The sequence below is a fragment of the Orycteropus afer genome, unplaced genomic scaffold (genome assembly GCF_000298275.1).
Source record: "Orycteropus afer afer isolate SDZICR_OR568_19922 unplaced genomic scaffold, OryAfe1.0 scaffold00010, whole genome shotgun sequence".
In the NCBI taxonomy this organism is placed as follows: Eukaryota; Metazoa; Chordata; class Mammalia; order Tubulidentata; family Orycteropodidae; genus Orycteropus; species Orycteropus afer.
Window position 1 is genome coordinate 16,264,005 of NW_006921597.1, and position 22,090 is coordinate 16,286,094.

General features: G+C 39.7%; 2 protein-coding genes across 2 annotated transcripts in view; one reads left to right on the plus strand and one right to left on the minus strand.

The window, feature by feature from the left end:
• Positions 1 to 2,096, plus strand: part of KCND3 (potassium voltage-gated channel subfamily D member 3) — a 324,044-nt gene extending 321,948 nt beyond the window's left edge. The window contains exons 6-7 of the mRNA XM_007949202.2: positions 758 to 1,005; positions 1,895 to 2,096. Coding sequence (XP_007947393.1) covers positions 758 to 1,005; positions 1,895 to 2,096 — 450 coding nt within the window. The remainder of the gene's footprint in view (positions 1 to 757; positions 1,006 to 1,894) is intronic.
• Positions 2,097 to 11,610: 9,514 nt separating this feature from the next.
• Positions 11,611 to 22,090, minus strand: part of DDX20 (DEAD-box helicase 20) — a 19,665-nt gene continuing 9,185 nt past the window's right edge. The window contains exons 8-11 of the mRNA XM_007949224.2: positions 15,667 to 15,749; positions 15,220 to 15,325; positions 15,003 to 15,104; positions 11,611 to 12,770 (exon numbers count right to left, since the gene is read on the minus strand). Of these exons, the coding sequence (XP_007947415.1) occupies positions 11,611 to 12,770; positions 15,003 to 15,104; positions 15,220 to 15,325; positions 15,667 to 15,749 (1,451 nt within the window). The remainder of the gene's footprint in view (positions 12,771 to 15,002; positions 15,105 to 15,219; positions 15,326 to 15,666; positions 15,750 to 22,090) is intronic.

A 22,090-nucleotide genomic window follows, 5' to 3' on the forward strand; every position in this document is an offset into this window, starting at 1 on the left:
CCTTGGCCAGGCCATAAATGCCCTTAGGGTTTTAGTCACCTTGGCCAGTCCTATTTTTGTTATCCGCAGTTCAACTATACTTCATTCTGATGGCCTCCAATCAGGAGCCTGTTAGCATTCCTTTCTGATGCTTACACTTGATTTTGGGAATCCTGTGCCTCCAGGGATATTAAGGATCCATATCCCATAATTAGGGGGTAAAAAATGCAATGTTATCTCTCACAGTTTGACCCCATTGGCCATCAAGAGCAATGCTTTCCCAATTCTATGAATAATCCAGGACCTTTAAAAGCTTATGTCTCACTTTTACTCAAAATTCATAAAAATCTCACCCATTAAATCCAGAAAAGACAACCTAGCATACCTTCTACTCATAATTCGTGACTCTTTATCATCCCCAGTAGACTTCATGCAGTAAAGTCCTAGCTTCTAGCTCCAATGAGGCACTAAATCCCTCCATGCCTTCTGCATACCTTTAGCACAAAGCTTTGGATGGGGTATCAGTCGCATCACGATTTAACAAATGCAGTCCCCATCGTTGAGTCTGATGGCCAGGGCTGCCAAGATGATTCTCCTCCTTTCTAATTCGATTCCTGTGGGCTCTCACCCCTCCTGAATGTTTATCTGTGCTCCAGGCAGCTTGGAGCCCTTCCTTCAAGGCCCAGAACACATAGGCAGGCAGCCATACAGAGTATGGGGGCTCAGCTCTCTCCTCCATGCCTCCTTTTCCTACATCTCCTCCTTCTTCCTCCCACAGAACCATGAGTTTATTGATGAGCAGATGTTTGAGCAGAACTGCATGGAGAGCTCAATGCAGAACTACCCATCCACAAGAAGCCCCTCACTGTCCAGCCACCCAGGCCTCACGACCACCTGCTGCTCCCGCCGTAGTAAGAAGACCACACACCTGCCCAATTCCAACCTGCCAGCCACCCGCCTGCGCAGCATGCAAGAGCTCAGCACGATTCACATCCAGGGCAGTGAGCAGCCCTCCCTCACTACCAGGTGGGTGGCTCCCATCCCCATCACCTCCAAAGGCTTGAGTCATTCCAGTCATGGAATTAAGGAATATCAGAGTTAGAAGAACCTTGGGGGTCCTTTACCAAAAACCAAACAAACTCACTGCCATCTAGTCGATTCCGACTCATAGCAACCCCCATTGAGTTTCCAAGGCAGTAAATCTTTACAGAAATGGATTGCCCCATCTTCCCTCTGCGGAGCAGCTGGTGGGTTTAAACTGCCAACCTTCTGGTTCACAGTCAGATGCTTTATGTACTGTGCCACAGAGCTCCTCTGGGAGTCCTTTAGCATCCCCTTATCTAATGCATGAGCTCCCTCTACCTGCCCCACACACGCACCTTCCTTCTCATCCTTGCAGGCTAACCCTTCCTTCCTATGCTGTTGGAGGACATTGTAGCAGGTTTAGTCAGAATGTGGGCTTACACACCAGGAAAGGAAAAATAAAAAAATTACCTGGCCTGGTGCACGGAATGAACGACCATTTTCTCAAGGAAATAACTTTCACAGTTGTGTTGCACATGGTTTATCCCTGGCAGACTTTGAAGCACAGGCTGAGTTCTCCCTCCCTCCCACTACCTCCATTGAGTTGCAGGGAATCCAGGGAAAGCAAAAGCCAAATGCCACAAAAGATCCATTAGGGTGGGCTGGGAAGGTATACTCTGAATTCCAAAGCCTAATATACATGACTTTGTAGTTGTTGGAAGTTTAGGAATGATCATTAGAATGGATAATTATAAGCTGATTACCAAAGAGTGAGGTAAAGGGACACCACAAATTTGTCCTAGTTACTCTGAGCGAGAAATGTAGGGGATCAAGGAATCTTGGGGAGGCTCGCAAGCAGAAGCCATCACCAACTCACTCTTTTCTATCCCAGTCGCTCCAGCCTTAATTTGAAAGCAGACGATGGACTGAGACCAAACTGCAAAATGTCCCAGATCACCACAGCCATCATCAGCATCCCCACCCCCCCAGCGCTAACACCTGAGGGGGAGAGTCGGCCCCCCCCTGCCAGCCCGGGCCCTAACACGAACATTCCCTCCATAGCCAGCAACGTTGTCAAGGTCTCTGCCTTGTAAAGCCACTGGACAGAGGGTCAGAGGGGGTTATGGGGAGTGAAGGGGGCTGGCATGTTGGTGGGTGGCCACTGGGACCACTCCCTCCCCCTTTCCCCACTCTTTCTGCCTGCCCTATTGCACCCCTAGCACTGAAACTTGTGCCTGGAAAGAAAAAGAGGCAGCAAAGGGGCGCGTGAGGTTCACTGCTGCTAGCGTGGACAGAGCCCTGTGATCCTGGATCTCACTGGGCCTGGAGGGAGGGAAGGTGGGTGGGGACCAGGGAATGGGATGGTGGGGTTATGGGCTGCTTTCCAGGATAGGCCTGGAGGTAGGAGCCTCAGACCAAATAACAATTGTTTCTGGAGACCCAGTGAGGAAAATGCAAGACCAAGAGCAGCACAAAGGCCGAGTTGTCACTTGCAAAACAGGAAGAAAATATAACACTGTGTATTTAAGCACCTTTTTCAAGGCTCTTAATGGATAATATTTATTCATGGGAAAAGGTGGAAAACAAAAACACCAATGGATTTTTGTGAAATGTTTTTCTCCATGGACCCAACACCTTTGAACCAAAACAATGCGTTTTGTGAGGTTTTTTGTTTTGTTTTGTTTTTTTCTCCTTTTATAGCAAAAGCTTTTAGGCTAAGAAGCCAGTTACTGCTGAGTCCTCTCTCCATTCCCCCAGGTGGGTGAGGTCAACTGAGCCTGGGCCCCCATGGCCCAGCTGACCTGCACAGAGCTGCCTACTGACCACACAGTACCCCTTACCCTCTCGTCTATCCCTGTCTCCTCTGTCTCTGTTGCTCTCTGCTTCACCCTCTGGCTGTTTTTCTCTGTGTCCAGCCATCTGTCTCTCCATGGATCCCAGTGGTCCTGAGACATGTCAGTGAAGCCTGCCTGGGAGTTACATTTGTATGAATGCAATTGTGGAAGAGGAAAGAGTGAAGCAAGCATGGAGAGTTTACTATGAGGGAAGTCCACCTTACAGAACTAATGTGCTTCCCTAGTGGTTAGAACCACTGGTGTTCTGCAGTCTCTGGAGAAGAAAGGGAAAGGCTAGATTTAGCACAATGGAATCTTGAAACCAAGAAGCAACCAACAACTGAGAAGCACAGTCAACTCTGGCGAGCATCACTGAAGAGTGAACAGAAGAGCCCAGGGCTCTCAGCTAAAGTCAGTCCCTGAGGCAACTTGCTATGCTCCTTTCTTTCAGGACCCACCAAAAGCCCAATTCAGAGCTCTGCCAAGAGGCCCGATGAGCAGTTTCCTCCAAAGAGGGGAGTGGTAGGGGGACCAAGCTTCCTCTGACTTATCTCCTGCATGAGACAACTTCTACTAGAGGCTGTGGAATGTTAAGTCTATGTACCTCATGAAGGATGTTCCAGGGAGTAAAAGCAAGTAAGAGATTCTAGATGATTCTTACCTGGTCTGAAAGATGCCTTGAGGTCTGAAGAGCCTTCTGACCTGATCTAAAGATAGCTGGTAGTGGGGACAGATCATCTCTGTGAAAGTGTGAGGGGGAGGGTTATTTCTTATGAACCTAGACAGCATTCCTGTTCCAGTGGCTTGCACACTGGTGGAGCCGGAATTCTCCTAACCATTTTCACCACCTACAGCAGAGCAGATGGGCCCCAGCCTTAGCAACAAGCTCCTCCTCTCCTTCTCCAACCCTCAACTACCCTATTGCAAACCCTCCAGCCTGGGGTCGGAGAAACATGAGCTCCTTGGGAGCTCCCTATCCTTCTACAGCTTAGTGGTTGGGGGTGGAATTGTAAGCCAAGAATTTCTCTGCCCACCAACGCCATGTAGGACAAATCTCACTATCCAGGAAGCTGAAAAGACCCTCAATGGGCTTCCTATGACCCCCAGTTCTATTGGCCCTACAGGAAAGGAAAGTCAAAGGGTTATGAGGTGGCACCTAACCAGGTGTGCAGAAGGGCAGTGGAGAGGGAGCCTTCTATCTTTATCCTCATTGACCACTGGCTGAGTTTTTCTTTGGATCTGGCCTCAAGGATTTCTGCCAAATTTGGGAATGGAGTGATTCTTGACATCTGAGCTTATGGTCTAAGTAGGCAGAAAAGCCTCCCAACCCCACAACCAACCTAAATACACCCATTAATTCCATTCACTTCATACACCCATCTCATTAGGGAAGGCAAGGGAATGAGCCTGGGTCCATTTAAAGGGTAAAGGACTTGAAAGTTTCTTCTCTTGAAATAATGGGTGATGGAACAAAGTTAGGAAGGTCTAAGTGTATAAATTACACATCATAAGAACTAAGTAGGTTAAGAAGTAAAGAGGAGCATAGTTGCACACACTTAAATTAAGCCCATGCTTAATTTAAGGACAGGTCATCACAAGGTTAGAATGATCCAACCCAGGATGTTTGATAATGTACAAAGTGAGCATCTTAATGCTTCTTACAAAAACAAATAAATATATCTTAAAAAACATCCCACTTTCCCATGTTCTTTTTATTGACCCTAATGAACTGAATGTTTTAGGCTCCTTCCCTTTCATTTCCAAAGTCCACATCAAACCAGTTCCTAAAAGACCATTAGGCCAACCTCTTTATCTCTAGCCCCTATCATAGCCTTAGGTAGGGACTAGAGACCCAGGTCACCTCTAATCCAAAAGATGTCAACCCAGGAAGATAGCTCATGTACATAACAGAATTAGCCAGACTATGCTACTAAAGGGCATTTGCAAGTAAATACAAGGCCTAAAATGTGCTGAATCAATCCAATAAATCTAACTCACCAGCCAGTGACAGAAGAACCAGGATATCAGGGTTTTCTGGGGGCACTGGCCTTTTGATGCAATAACTAGCAAGTTTTCATAGTTCATGAACTTCAGCATAATAGAAAATTTCCAAATCACGTGTATTATTCAGCCCCACTTAGCATTAAGGGGTAAAAGAAAATCTAATAGGATACCTTCAAATTAATGGAAACTTAGAAAAGAAAATATAGTATGAAGAGTATATAGAATCAGAGCTAGAATAAAGTGAAGAATATCTGATTCATCATACAGCATAGAAAGCTGAGGCTCCAAGAAATTAAGTGACTTGTTCAAGGTCATGCAGTGATGTAATGACAGACCTAGCACCAGAATAAAAAATCCCTTGGCTATGAGTCTAATGCTTTTTCCACTACATCCACTGCCTGTCAGAGTGATGATGCTTCAGAGAAGATCCATCCAAGAACCCATGCTATAATTCTAGACATAGTCTTATGTAAATGCCCAGAACACTTGGACACAGCCCTTGGAAACTACCTGACTACACTAATACAAGCTATACTTTGGAAACCAACATTTCCTGGGTAGAACCAGCTATAAACTATCAATTCTGTCAGAAATAGGTGAACAAATGAATAACCAGTTGTCTTTGAGTCATTTCCAACTCATGGTGACCCCTTGTCTGTCAGAATAGAACTGTGCTCCACAGGGTTTTCAATACCTGATTTTTCCAGAAGTAGATTGCTGGGCCTTTCTTCCCAGGCACCACTGGGTGGATTTGAACCTCTAACCTTTTCGATAGCAACTGAGTACATTAACTTTTTGCACCACCCAGAGACAAGTGAATAGTCAGAACTAGGGTACAAGTGAACAGTCAGGTCTTTTCAGTCAGAGAGTCTCTCTTCTCAATGAAGAGTCTAAAGCAGTGATATTTCAAAGCATACTGCTAGCTGTAATAGTCTTTTTAATCCTCACTAACAGTAGACTCGACGGCACATAACAACAACAACAACAACTAGTAGTAGGTCCTAAATCCTTGATTCACAGGGAGGAATTCAGGCATGAGGAAGCTGAGTGAGTTATCAAAATTCACCAGGGCTTAGACACATCTTGCCCTGGGGTTTTCCCTCCACATCACATTGCATTACTCTGACGCTTGCTTATATTTTTAATACTTGGATTTCCAGGTTAGTGATTAGGGGGAGGAAGTATTGTATTCAGAACCACCCTGTACCAGTGCCTCCAGATAGAAACCCTATACTATTTGTCCTTAATCCCTTATTTTCATAAATAGTGTCAAGCTCAGGACTAAATGCATAGAATCTTCTTCAAAAGATCAGATATTCTTAAAAAAAAAAAAAAATCAGGTATTCTCTTTGGTAGATGAACACAGGCTTATTCAGGACAGAAACATTCTGATACCAAGGGAGTATGCCTTACTAACAATATGGCCCTTGTCAACAACATATAGTCTACACATATCACACAGGAATATAAGGTCAGCAAGTAGGAAAATGAAAGTAGGAGAAGCAAAGAATTTAGAAAGTAACTAAAGTGGACAGCTAATGCCAATTCATGATTATTTAAAAAAAAAAAAAAAGTCAACTTGTGAAGATGTTGGCTAAAATACCAGTTTTCAAATTGATTCCTATAGTTCAGGATCATGTCACTCACATGTTAATATGTAGGCAGGGAAAGTGTACATTGAAACATTATGTACCTAGATTTTTTTTTTTTTTAACTTTTCAGAGGTAATGGTTGAAACTAAGTTAAAACTAGATTTTGACGTTACCAGTGGATTTTCCTGTGACCCAGTGACAATTACCAGGTAACAATAAAGCAGAATTCCACCAATGCTGTTAATCTAAGGCAGTATTAGTTTTCCTTCTAATTAGTTGGCATGGTAATCCTAGCAGGAACCTTAAAGGATTTTCCCTGATTTCCTTATGAAATCTCATCATTTGCAAAGAGCTTTAAAATGACTGAATGAAGGAAAAGTATTATGACCTGTGATCCTTGGAGCCCAAACAGCATCATGAAGAGCATCCTTAGAGAAAGTAGCTATCAGAAAAAGAAACAGCTTTAAAGGATTCCTTTTGAGTCTTGTTTTCTATTCAGAATGTTCTATGTTTTTCTCTCATCAAGTCTGCAAATGACATTTATCTTAGTAGGCTACTTAACTACACTGGATGATGATGTCATTCTAGCCAGTGTAGGGCACTGACCCAAGTCCTGGGAGGATCCATGGACCAATGGACTATTTACCTGGGCAGTGGTAGGGCTGGTGTATTTTTGATAATCAGACATTCCAATGTAATGTTTTCCTTAGCAGTCACACACCCCCATTAATGTTACTGTGAAAAACATCGTGTGTTCTTTTCTATTTTCGTATAATAAACGGGCTTTGCTTACCAACATCATAATGGCAAAGAAGAACTATACTGTACAAAACTGCAGGAAGATAAACATGTGAAAACTTTCTATGGAAAAAAAACAAAACCCTCTTTTCTGTCGTCTTCTTTTGAAACTGTAGTGCGTATGTTAAAACATGTGTATCATTTACAGTATTTCGTCGTGTGCCACTGCTGTACCTGATGTATCCAATCTTGATTAAACAATGTGCCACAAACCCTAAAATGATTATGAATGTTTATTATCAAGTCTCTTTTTCTTCCAGAGGTACTACTATATACTAGAAAACAAAGAGGCTTTCTACCCTGATGAACTGAGAGAATCTCAGAAGGGTGCTTTAAAGGCCTAATCTAACCTTCCCTCCACCCCAACACAAGCACCTCTTCCACAACATCCCTAACTGTCCTTGCCTGTCTGTAGGCTTTAGTGATGCGTTCACTTTCTAACATTTGATTGTCTGTCAACAGCCCTATTTTATGGCCCAGCCCTGTAATATTGAAAGACAATCTGCCTTTAGTGTCAGTCTTGGTTCTAGTCTCTGAGGCAATGTCTCAAACTAAAAGAACTTTGTTTTACAGGCTATAGAAGAAAGCTTGGACATCAGGTAGTAGAAGCTACTAATTTAGGTTCTATCACTTACCTATTTGACTTCGTTACTTTCTCCTGGTTTTGGTTGGTTTCAGCTTCAAAATGGAAGGGACTAGATTATCTTGAAGGTCCATTCTAACCTTAAATTCCCACAGTTCTGATTTAGGTGGTGAGAGCAACAAGCATTTTATTTTGTACCTTAATGCGGCAACAACAATGCAAATCTTTTCAATTTACCACAAGCAAATCCCAGTGAAAACAGTAATAGAACTGGAAATCTATGATGCCCAAAGCCCCTTAGAAGTTGGGCTATGAAATTCATTTCAATCAGATGTGCACAACCACATCACCCACTAGGTGTCACTACAGATCCACAGTTCAAATAATCTTGTGGTGCCACTTAACTAGAAACCAGATGTTTCTTGTTCTTTCTTCAAAAAATGTCAAATGGGACAAATGTTTGCTCCAGGTTCAAAACAGTAAACCTAATCTGCCAAAACAAGAGAATACCTTGTGATGGAGTTCCAGTGTCAGCTATGACTACCAAAAATCTGATTTGATTTTTTAAGATTAACATACGTTGATCTGAAAACCAGGTGCCGTCAAATGGACTCTGACTCACGGTGATCCAGTGTGTATCAGAGCAGAACTATGGTCCACAGGGTTTTCTCAAGGCCTGATTTTTTTCAGTGTGAGGCCTCTCGTCCCACATGCCTCAAGGGTAGACTTTAACCTCCAACCTTCAGTTAGCAGCCAGCACATTAACTATGTACACCACCCAAGGATGCCATACATTTATTTAGAAGGAAAAAACTCCAAAACCTACTCACTGCTATCGAGTTGATTCAACTCATAGCAACCCCTCCTTGGGTTTCTGAGGCAGTATCTCTACAGAAGTAGATTGCCCAATTGTCCTTCCAAGGAGTGGGCTGGTGGGTTTGAACTGCCAGCCTTCTGGTTAGCAGTCAAATGCCTTAGGCACTAAAAACCACAAAACCCTAAAACTTCAAACTCCTTGCCTCATACAGGTTGATCTAAAGCACTGTAATTCCTGTTCAGTTATTTTTAGTATTCAGGGGCTGAAGTTTACCTTTAAACCATGTGTTTTTAAAAAGGTTAGTACTGTAATACGGGAGCTACTTTAGAAAATACTACTTTTAATTTCCTAAAAGAATAATTTGTATTCTAAGTCACTGCTACCCAATGATAACTCTAAAGCAGGTTCCCAAAGATCTTCTTACATGTCAATACTGCTAGCCTAATTCAAGTCAATTTAGGCTTTACAGGAACAAGTCTCGTAAATGCATTGATTTTAAAGCTTTCTAAAATTCAGACATTTAACCATGTCACACTAGACCTCATCCAAACAGCCAGAATTTATAAGACTCTATATTCACTAATCTTAGGATTCTTTTTGCAAACTAGAAACTTTCTCTTCAATATTATTCATATATTAAATTTTAGAACTGGACGAGACCCTATAAAAATTATCTAGACTCCCTCATTTCATTAATGAGAAAATTAGACTCTGAAAGGTTAAATGACTTGTGCACAACCAAAAAAAAAAAAAAAAATGTTAAGATATTCTGCAGTGTTCTTTCCACTACATCACAGGGCATTCTCAAATTTACCTTAAATCTGTCTGTGGTTCCTAACAGGGTATGGGGACAAGCACCTAGACTGCCAATTCTAAACAGCAGGAAGTTTTCCACACACCACAAACATACAGCCATGCACAAAGAGCAGGAAACATTACATATCCACCACTGTACCTCCCTCCCTTATTTGGGACAGCGGCAACTGAAACTGCCCTAACAAATGTTTATGTTAAGTGCAGCAATTAGCATTTTTTAGTATTATTCATATCATCACATCCAGGTTATTTTTCTATTAAAAAAATAAAAACACAAAATAAGACAAACCTAAAGAGAGAATCCAATTAATTTCAAGATTAATGGGTAACCTCATCTCTAATTAAGATGCAGCAGTATCCTAATTAAAACCCCCTAGCAATGACAAACTGTGAACTTGGCTGCGTTGTAGGGGAAAAATAGAAAAAAAAAAAAAATAAAAGGTAAGTTCAATTATATAGCAAAGACAGGATCTTATTTAAGTGTGTAATTAAAGTCTCTACTTCTTAATGGCATACTGGACCTAATTATGGATTTGCTATTTATGGTGTTAATTAATTCATTCTAACTTGGCAATACATGTACAGTACTGATACATATAAGTAAAGCCTACCAACCCAAATGACAGGTACCCAAATTAAACAGGAGTTTAGGACTGCTGCTATGTGGGTGTTGGAGAGTAAATGACAATGGCTGTAGGTGTTTGCTGACAGCCCTGGGGAAAAGTGTTTATACTGCCTCGACAATTATTTACACAGGAAAGAAGAGCTTTCCTTTTTAAAAGTGAATGCCCATCTCTATACAAAACGGGTTCTCATCACAAATCTAGTTCAGAGAAAGCTTTGAAAACCAAAAGCTCAATCATAAAAGAACTGCCACAGAAAAGTGGTGAGATATGCAACTTCCAATTATGTTTTCCTCAATAATAATTCCTCAAAACAACTGCTTCCTTTTGTTCCTAGTATTAGATGTAACAACTGGAGAGAAATTACTAGAAGACACAAGATTAGGACACACTGAAGAAATCTGACGGAATGAGTTCCAGCTTCCATGAAATACTTAAGAGCTCAGACTTTCTCTTAGTTTACCAGCAGAGCAGGTCTCTCTGGGTAGCGCAAAGGGTTTTTACTTAACTACTTAGGGTTGAGGATTCAACGGAAGAAATGAATTGGAAGAATGAGGATTCAATGGAAGGCCCAGCAATCTGTTCCCATAAAGATTACAGCCAAGAAAACTCTATGGAGCAATTTTACTCTAACACACATGGGGTTGCCATGAGTCAGAACTGACTTGATGGCAATGGGTTTGGTTTTGGTTTACCAGTAGGGCAGGGTCATTCTCAGCCTAAGTTCCACAGGATTTGTGAATCTCTTGAAATTACATATACAATTCTGTGATTATGGAACAAATTTTCTGGGGGAGAATCCATACTTTCATCAGATTCATACAGGGATCCAAGAATCAACATGATCCTTAGCTATTTAATGCATGGTAAAAACGTGAATAGCTCTCACAATCTCAAAGATAAAAGGCATTTAAAAGAGAAACAATAAACATGTCAACAAGTTTAGCTAAATTTGTGTTTTTACTGGAAACAAATTATTTTTACTGTAGGCAAATAGCACCAAATCAAGTGTTTTTGGAAAGTATGAGGCAATGTTTAAATACTCCTTTCTGCCTAAACCTAAAAGAAAATGAGATCTTCTGATCTCACATACTACAAAATCCTTTGCTACAGGAATACACCTTTATGGAAATGTACCCAAGGCTTTTTGTACAGAATCCCACAGCATAAACTAGTATTACTTTCCAAATCTCAAGTGTGTTTATTTTTGTTTTTTTAAGTAAGTAGTGGTATATATATATGTCTTCTTAAATGTTTCTTTTTGAAATGGCTTATAGAAAACAGCACTCCGGGACCTTAGCTCTATGTCCCAAAAATTCTTTCAAGAAAGTGATCCGTGAAGTTTCTTAAATAAAGAGGATAATAAACCTGGCCTAAATCTAAATAATCTGAAAAATAGATGTGTCCCAGTGGAAAACCTCAGGTCTTTCCATGTTCTTAAAAATGTCAGTAATTGTCACTCTGCTACAGGTCAAGAAGGATGGATATCCAAAGGTATTGCTAGTGGCTATTTCCCCACGGGCTCAGGTATATTCTATAATCACTGGTTACCACGCATCATTTCTTGTAGATAAACGGTATTCATGTGATAGGCTGCCATCCAATTTGGATGTCTCTGAGCATTCCAATATGACTGAGAAGCAGCAGCATAGTATTCCTGCCATGCCCTATAGTAAGCTCTCCAGTACTCCTCATAATCCTGGTAGGTATCAGAAAAACTCGGACGTGTCTCCCTGTGACAGTCATACCAACCATCTTCCTGGGGCTCTGTCTGTGATCGATAGGAAGACCTCCTGGGAAGGTTTCTCCGGCTATGCTTAGCTCTGTGGTTAGCCCCCTCTTTATGCCTTGCCCTTATCTGGATTTCAGGTGATTCCTGATACTCCTCCAGAATGGGGGTATCATTTCCATTCAGAGGTTGCTCCAAAGAGATATGGCCATGCAGAGGAGAAGACTCTGAGTCTTTCAGCTGAGTATCAGAAGAGCCTTCCACATATGACTTATTTCCTTTGCTCTGGGAAGAAGTCCTTGAGCTGTAAGAATCACTGTCACTCTCAGAGTCTCCAGATTGGCTACTACTTGCCAATATCTGCACTCTCTCTTCAGTAACTCTCTCTCTCACAAAACCATTCTGATGATTCACGGCCTGATCCCCAGGACCTGTGTAATGCCTGATGATTTCCACAGGTTTCTCTAACCCCTCTTTAATATAATGTTCATAATCCTCTACTAATTCTGCAAAAGTCAAAGTGCATGGCCGGTGGATTTTAAAGGAAGACAGACATGGAATTTTGGGGAGTGACACAGGTAAAGTTTCTTTGACCTGATGCTGACCACTGGTACAGTTTTCAACATGAGTCTGATCAGAATCCTTCATGTGCTCTTCCGGTGGAATGGCACAGCCCAGTTCTTTCGGCGACATTGCTTTTTCTGTAATTCCACAGTCTGAATGGCTTTTCCCAGGAAGCTTTTGTTTGGTATTACTTTTTGATTTGCTTGGTGGTACACATACAGAAGTAACTCTAGATGAAGCCATCTGGTTACCATGAGCTTTAGGAGTTTGAAAGGTTCTCTCTATTTTTTCAATTTGCTTTTTTAGGGTCTGGGTAGGCACACTTGCTAAGCCATATGTATGCACAGCAGCTTTAACTTCCACATCCCAATCCAAACATTCTTCCATCAGACCAGGAGGAATGGGATCTACATAAAAGAAAAGAAAAGAGCATTTGAAACTCATACTGCTAGACTAGCATTTTCTGAATGGCTTCATAAAGTTTTTCATAGTCAAGTAAGTTTAGGAAATATACTAATAAATTTATTAAAAGATCTACATGATCTTGAAGTAAAGCAATTTGCTCAGAAATATACAAGATATATCCCATCTTCACAAGCAACATTCCTCCCTTGGAAAAAGCTTATTCCAGGAGTGATGTACAATCTGCTGCAATTCTCCCATCTTTTCTCTCCTCTATCCTCCCAAACCCCTTCCCTTTACCTCACTACTGCTGAGAGTAAAACAAGATACTAGAAAATGGACTGTACTCCCAAAGCTTATCAACAGAGAAATATTACAACTACAAGTCTGTACACAACTAAATTTGTCAAGCTATATACCAACAAGGAAATCACCGCCCTCAACAGGGGGGAGAAAACCTCTATAAGGGAAAAAAGCTGGGTGGCTATGAAGAGCTGTGGTACCAGTGGCACTTTAAAAAATTAGCTTGCTCCAACTCTCTTAATTTTTGACTCCATCCAAGTATAACAATCTGCCTCCACCTGCATATTCAGACCTTTCCAAAGTGTGATTAATGTTAGCCTTAGGCAGAAGATATACAGAACTCCTGCTTTACAAAGACCATGCCTGTCCATTGTTGCTGTTGCTGCACCATATTCAGTGTCCTTACTAATACCTCAGGTTTGGCCCTCTGACCAGAACTCTGACTCTTATCAGAGTACTCTCTCAAACTCTAGAACCCTTGTTTGCCTGGACCTGTAATGCAGGCCTATTTCCCTCCTAGTTCTTTCCCCAGAAAACTCATTTGAATAATCTCTTGTCACACAAGTTCCCAGTCCTATATAGCTCTAACCATGACTATCATTCTCTCATGATTTCAGGGCTCTGTTAACATTACACAAAAGCAAATTTTATTTTTAATTACTAGATGTTACAATCGGAAGGTTGGGCAATCTACTTCTGTAGTGATACCGCCTCAGAAACCCAAGGAGGGGTCACTATGAGTTGGCTCTGACTCCACAGTAGTGCATTTGGTTTGGTTTTTAGATGTTATGATACTGAATCCTACCACAACGTAAGTTTAAAACCTCTTCTACCAATTTCCAACTTATTTTTCCTACAATATAATCATCTGACAGATCTCCAAAAGACTATTATTATATAGAGAGATAACTGGCATAATACATAATACAGAATTTTAGAACTGATAGAGAAGCTTAAAAATATTTATGCCAAAATAAATATTTTGTAAATCTGGACATTAAGTTTAGAGCAATGAAAAACATTTGTAAAAGATTATGAGTTATTACAAAGCCTTATCTACTAGCATCCATAGGAAAACCACATATGCACTTAGTCATAAAAGTAAGAAATTTAGAATAAAATACTATATTTATTCAATAATTATATAATATATTCCATATTCAAGGTCATGTATATACCAACCTTCTGATTAGTAATCAAATGCCTTGAGCACTGCACCACCAGAGCTCCCTATATACTATGTAGTATATACAATTTTATATGTATGTGTACACATATATATATAAATGTAAATGCTATATACACATTAACATGTAAAACAAATAAAGCATATTTCCACCAAGAGTTTTTGAGATTTTCTTGGAAAAGAGACCATGAATAGTTTCAAACTTTCATTGCTTCCAAGATGGCACTTAAAAAGCAGTGACAGATGATTCACTAAATTCACTCAAACTTTTCAAAAACAGTGTTTCAATTGAAGATACTGGTCCATTTATCCTTCCTGTGGTGACACAGGACAGTATGGTGAGAATTACCTTCACAGCAACATAGAATAGGTAAAATATTAAAGAATATAAGAGAATAAAATCAAATCATGAGGTCACAAACAAAAACGTAATGCTGATACAACAGTAAAACAGTTTTCATTTTTCATGTGCCAATAGTTAGCTTGCAGTTCGATCTCTGCCACTTAGCTATAAGTCAGAACCTGGGCAAATTAATGCCTCTATGCCTCACTGCCTTCATTTAAAAAAGTAGTTAATAGTATCACATATGTCATAGGTTGTAGTGAGAATTAAATGAGTTAGCATACATAAAGTACTTGGAACAGTACCCAGCACATCATAAGCACTCTGTGTTAGTGGCTACTGTTATTATTATTTGTATCATCATTATTATTATTTTGACAGCAAAATGAAACAGACAAAGTATACCTGGTAAAGGAAGAAGGTTGAGGTTACATTTCTGAGCAATTTTCATCATCGTATTTTCTTCTTCTCCCCGACAACAGTAAGTCACCGTTAGTCCTAATGTACCTAAAGCACAGAGGGAATGTTTAGTAAATCATAAATGATACTCTGGATCCACCTGCTACATTACAGATGCCTCCCCTTAAAAATAAGCATCCAAACTTTTTTTTTTTTTTTTTACCAAAACGACCAGCTCTGCCAATCCGATGCATATATGTCTCCCAGTCCGATGGTACATCCAGATTTACAACCAGATTCACCTTCTCAGCATCAATCCCACGGGAAGTCTTAAATTGAAGAAGACAGCAACCGTTTGTTTGCATTAACTGTAACTTGCCTACCAATGCCAATATCCCCCATAAGGCAATATTCTTCAACAAGAGCCAAATTAAGAACAAGAAGAGGAGCAGAAGAAAAGGAAATTAATTTCTAACAACTAACTAATTTTACAAAACTCAAAATATTAAAGACATTTTTAAGAAAGCATATATCTAACCTAGCACTGCAAAGATGATTATCATCTGGTAGTCTTGTTAGATACACCCACATAAAATAGATGACATCAGTACATCTGATAACTGAACATATGTCAAGATGGATTAGTCACCTAACTGAATACGAAATTTACCAGATCTGTGGAAATGAGGACTCTGCAATGGAACTGTTTCAGTTTAGCCATAGCATCAAGACGCTGATTCTGATTCATGTTGCCTAAAAAGACCCAAAAAGAACGTCATATAAAACAACTAAACTGATACACATTTATCAAATTCACAAAAAGCAGAAATCCCACCTCCCACTCTTAACACTTTAAATATATCAAGCATAGTTAATCTTGTTCTGTGCATATCTGGGTTAAGACCCAAAGTCAGAATTTTATTTAGGCCCAAACTAAACCCAACCCACTGCCATCAAGTCAATTCCAACTCACAGAGACTCTACACACAGAGCAGAACTTGCTCACAGGGTTCCCAAGGCTATAAATCTTTACAGAAGCAGAATATCTCATATTTCTCCTGCAGAGTAGCTGGCGGGTTCAAACCACCCACCTTTTGGTTAGCAGCCAAATGCCTTAACCACTGTGCCAGAGCTCCTCTTTATTTAGTCAATAAGCTTAAAATTCACAGAACAATTTTAAATTGTAACCAAACTATGCTCGTAGATAAATTAATGCATACAAACCTATTACATATAAGGTGCAGCAAACAGCTCATAAAAAAGCAAAATTGCTTTAATCAGCAGTTTAAATTTGGTGTTGTTGTGTGATATACACTCAAAATATTTGTCCATTAAAAAATAGTCTCCTCAGCTGGATAAGAAAACATAACCCATCAATACTGTCTACAAGAGACACACCTTAGAGACAAAGACAAAAACAGACTAAAAATCAAAAGTTGGAAGAAGATACATCAAGCGAATGACAACCAAAAAAGAATAGGAGTGGCTATATTAATTTCTAGTAAAATTGACTTTAAGACAAAGACCACCATCAGAGACAAGAAGGACATTATATAATGAATGATTAAAAGATCAACTGAACAAGAAGATATAACCATAATAAATATCTACGGGCCCAATGAAAGAGCCCCAAAATATATAAATCAGACTTTAACAGAATTGAAAAGGCAAACAGATGACTCCACAGTCATAGTGGGAAACTTTAATACACCACTTTCATGAAATATACAACAATTGGTAGAAAACTCAACAATGACGCAGAAGAGCTAAATAACATAATCCACCAACTTGACCTTATAGACATCTGTAGAACACTTCACCCAACAACAGCACAATATACATTCTTTTCCAGTGCACATGGAACATTTTCTAGGATAGACCATATGTTTGGGCAATAAAGCAAGCCTTAATAAATTTAAGAACACTGAAATACAGCAAATCATCTTCTCAGATCACAATGCTATAAAATTAGAAATCAACAATAGGAAGATCAACAGAAAAAGAGCAAACACATGGAAACTGATCCACACCCTCCTTAAGAATGACTGGAAATAGAAGAAATAAAAAATGAAATTAAAAAATTTCTTCAAGCAAACAAGAATGAAAATACAACATACCAAAATCTTTGGGACACAGCCAAAGCAGTGATCAGAGGGCAATTTATAGCAATAAATGCACACATCAAAAAAGAAGGAAGAGCCAAAATCAACATTTCAACCCACATCTCCAACAATTAGAAAAAGAACAGCAAGGAAAGCCTACAGTCACCAGGAGAAAGGAAATAAGAAAGATTCGAGCAGAAATCAATGAAACAGAAAACAGACAATAGAAAAAAATCAACAAAACTAGAAATTGGTTTTTTGAAAAGATTAATAAAATTGACAAACCACTGGCAAATTTAACAAAGGAAAACAGGGAGAGAATACAAATAACACGAATAAGAAATGAAATGGGTAACATCACAACAGAACCAACTGAAATAAAAAGGATACTATCAGGGAGCTCTGGTAACATAGTGCCTAAGGCACTTGACTGCTAACCAGAAGGCTGGAGGTTCAAACCCACCAGCCATTCCTCAGAAGGAAGGTTGGGCAATTTACTTCCGTAGTGATACTGCCTCGGCAACCCAAGGAGGGGTCACTATGAGTTGGGTCTGACCCAACGGCACATAACAACAACAACATGAAGAACTGTACTCCCACAAATTTGAAAATCTGGAAGAAATGAACAGATTTCTAGAAACACACTACTTACCTAAACTAACACAGACTGATGTGGAAAAGTTGAACGGATCCATAAGAAAAGAAGAAATTGAACAGGTCATCAAAAAATAACCAACCAAAAAAGTCCTGGCCCAGACAGTTTCACTGGAGAGTTCTACCAAACATTCAGAGAAGTGACACCAATCCTACTCAAACTACTCCAAAACACAGAAAAGGACAGAGCCCTCCCAAATTCATTTTATGAAGCAAGCATAACCTTGATACCAAAACCAGGCAAAGATATCACTCAAAAGAAAAACTACAGACCAATATCCCTCATGAATATAGATGCAAAAATCTTCAACAAAATCCTAGCCAATAGACTCTAATAACAATATCAAAAAAATAATTCATTATGAGCAAGTAGGGTTTGTATCAGGCATGCAAGGATGGTTCAACATTAGAAAAATAATCATCATCCACAATATAAATAAAACAAAGGAAAAGAACCACATGATTATATCAATTGATGCAGAAAAGGCATTTGATAAAATCCAACACCCATTCCTAATAAAAACTCTTCACAAAACAGGAATAGAAGGGACGTTATCAACATAATAGAGGGCATATACGCAAAACCAACAGCCAACATTATTCTCAAGGGAGAGAGAGACTGAAACCATTCCCCTCACAAACAGGAACCAAACAAGGATGCCCTCTATCACCACTTCTATTCAATATTGTATTGGAAGTCATAGCCAGAGCAATTAAGGCAAGAAGGGAAATCAAAGGCATCCAAATTGGTAAGGAAGTAGTTAAACTATCCGTAATTGCTGATGATGTGATCTTATACATAGAAAACCCAAGAGAATCAGCAAAAAATCTACTGGCACTAATTGAAAGATTTAGCATCATGATAGGATACAAGATCAACATCCAAAAATCAGATGGATTCCTCTACACCAGCAAAAAGATTGCTGAAAAAGAAATAAAGAAATCAATACCATTTACAATGTTGTTCTTGATGTTGTTATGTGCCATCAAATCGGACCTGACTCATAGTGACCCCTCCTTGGGTTTCTGAGGCGATATCACTACAGAAGTAGATTGCCCAACCTTCCTTCCAAGAGATCGCTGGTGGGTTTGAACTGCCAGCCTTCTGGTTAGCAGTCAAGTGCCTTAGGCACTACGCTACCAATAGCTACCAAAAAAATAAAACTCCCAGGAATAAATCTTACCAGGGACACAAAAGACCTGTACAAAGAAAACCATAAAAGACAACTTCAAGAAACTCTAAGAAGGACTTCCAGTAAGATGGAGAAATCGGCAGACAAGCGACACAGACCCTCTTCGACAAAGAAAAGAAAAACCAATTGATAGAGATAACAGAAGATAATCCTGGGACCCTGAGCTTTGAAAGGAACTATACAGAAGTGGATTAAGCACTGAACAAAAACAGTGAGTACAGAGACGGTCGGAGCTGCAGACTGTCAGCTACTCTGATGAGACCAACAGCCTGAATATTTCCAAGTAGTGTTGGGACCTGAGAATTGACCTAAAGATCAGTACTGGTCACCAAGGACTGTAGGGACAACTGTTGCTCTGGTGGCCTATGAGTAGGAAGGGGAATCAGCAAGGAAGGAAACAGCCTAAGCTGTGGACTTCCTGCTGTCCAAAGGACGCAACCATTTTGAATGTTTACAAGTGGCGGCCATTTTGGATATTTAAAGTGACCGAGGGCGCAGCCATTTTGAATGTTTACAAGCAGCGACCATTTTGGATATTTAAAGTGACCGAGGGCACAGCCATTTTGAATGTTTACAAGCTGGGGCCATTTTGAATATTTAAAGTGACTGAGGGCACAGCCATCTTGAATGTTTACAAGCGGCAGCCATTTTGGATATTTAAAGTGACTGAGGGCGCAGCCATTCTGAATGTTTACAAGTGTCAACCATTTTGGATTTTACAGTGATAGCATTCTCATTCGGATTCCAGGGACCTAAGAACAGGCTCTGTTTGCTAGTGTCAGCAAGGACATATGAGAGGCTGACAAAGGAAAGGAGACAGGTTGTGAGTGTATAAGTGATGTCAACTAGGGAATACAGGAGCACAGCACAGTACCCTGCCTATATAGAGAACATACAAATAAAACAAAACGAAAAATTGTAGGCAAGTCACTCCAACATATCACCAATTAAATATAAACACAAAAACGTCACAATACCTGGGAGACAACAGAGCATCACAGTCCACACAAAGAAGCAAGATAAAGCAGGAGAAATAAGACACCAGGATACAGACCCAAAACACATCCCTGAGGAAGATGCAGCATTGGAACTCCCTGACAAGGAACTCAAAAGAATTATATTTAGGTATCTTCATAGGATTGAGAGACAAACCAAGGAAAACACAGACAAAACCCCAGAATAATTTTGGAAGAAAATACAAGAACAAAATGACAAAAATAAATGAAAAATTAGAAATGATTCTAAATCTAGATAGAAATCCAGAAGATTAATACTAAATTGTCAGAAATAGACAACACATTGAAAGGGCAACAGAGTAGAACTGAGGCAATGGAAGACAGAATTAATGAGATTGAAGACAAATACCTGAATACTTCTTTGGAAAGGGATCAATCAGACAAAAGATAAAACAATGAAGAAAGCCTAACGTTCATGTGGGATACCATCAAAAGGTATAACCTACGTATCATTGGAAATCCAGAACAGGAAGAGAAAAATTAAACCACTAAGAAAATTGTCCATGATTTGTTGGAGGAGAACTTCCCTGAAATGATGAAAGATGAGAATATATCCATTTAGGAAGTCCAACAAACCCCAAACAAGATAGACCCCAAAAGAAAAACACCGAGACATATCATCATCAAACTCACCAAAACCAAAGACAAAGATTTAAGAATCATGAGAGCAGCACAGGAAAAACTAAAAGTTACCTACAAGGGGCAACCAATAAGACTAAGCTTGGATTTCTCAACAGAAACCATGCAGGCGAGAAGACAGTGGGATGGTATATATAAAATACTGAAAGAGAAAAATTTCCAACCAAGAATTATGTACCCAGCAAAACTGTCCCTCAAATATGATGGTAAAATTAGGACATTTCCAGATAAGCAGAAATTAAGGGAACTTGTTAAAACCAAACCAAGCTTACAAGAGATGCTAAAGGGAGCTTTAGACAGAGAAGCAACAACAGGCAACAACCAATGACCATTATTATTAACACACATGATGATATAACCCAGAAACTAACCCAGCTATGGAAGTATCCAAAGTAAATAAGCCTACAAGATTATAAACAGGGAACCAGAGACACCAACCAACAAATGAGGACAACTACAAACCAAAAAGAGGGAAAATAATCTGTGTCATTACAGAACTTCTAGATGGTAGGGAAGTCAAGACAACTGCAAGATAGAACGGAGTGTTCTAAACTTGGGAAGAAAACTATAAATCACAGGATAACCTCAAAGAAAAATGAAAAACCGTCATATCAAAATAAAAAAGAGGACCAGCATAAATATTCAGCAAATACTAAAACAATAGCAATGAAGGAAGTGATAACTTGATTCATAAACAAAACAAGCTCAGCATAGAAAGTTATATGGAACAAATAAATCAACACAATAAAAAAGCACATGACAAAAATTACAATAACAAATTCATATTTGCTGATAATTACATATCTGGCAAGGGACTTATCTCTAAGATTGATGGAAAACTCCAATGCCTCAACACCAAAGGAATTAACAATCCAACTGAAAAATGGGCAGAAGCCATGAATAGACACCTCACCAAGAAGGATATTCAGGTGGTCAGCTAATACATGAAAGATGCTCACAATCATTGGCCATCAGAGAGAGATAAATCAAAACAATAATGAGATATACCATCATCTCACTGATGGCAAGATTCAATGAGACAGAAAATAACAAATGCTGGTGGGGATGTGGAGAGATTGGGACTCTCATACACTACTTGTGTGACTGTGAAGTGACACAACCACTGTGGAAAGCAATATAGTGATTCCTTAGAAAGTTGGAATTGGAGATACCGTTTGACCCAACAATCCCATTACTAGGTATATGTCCTAGAGAGGTGAGAGCCAGGATAAGAACAGATACATGCACGCTCATGTTCATCACAGCACTATTTACAATAGCAAAAAGATGGAAACAACCTATGTGCTCATCAGCAGAAGAGGGGATGCCAAACTATGGTACATACACATACTGGAATGCTATGCAGCACTAAAGAATAATGTAGAGTCTGCAAAACACCACATAATATGGATGAACTTGGAGGACATTATGCTGAGTGAAATAAGTCAATCACAGAAGGACAAATATAGTATTAGTCCGTTGTTGTGGAG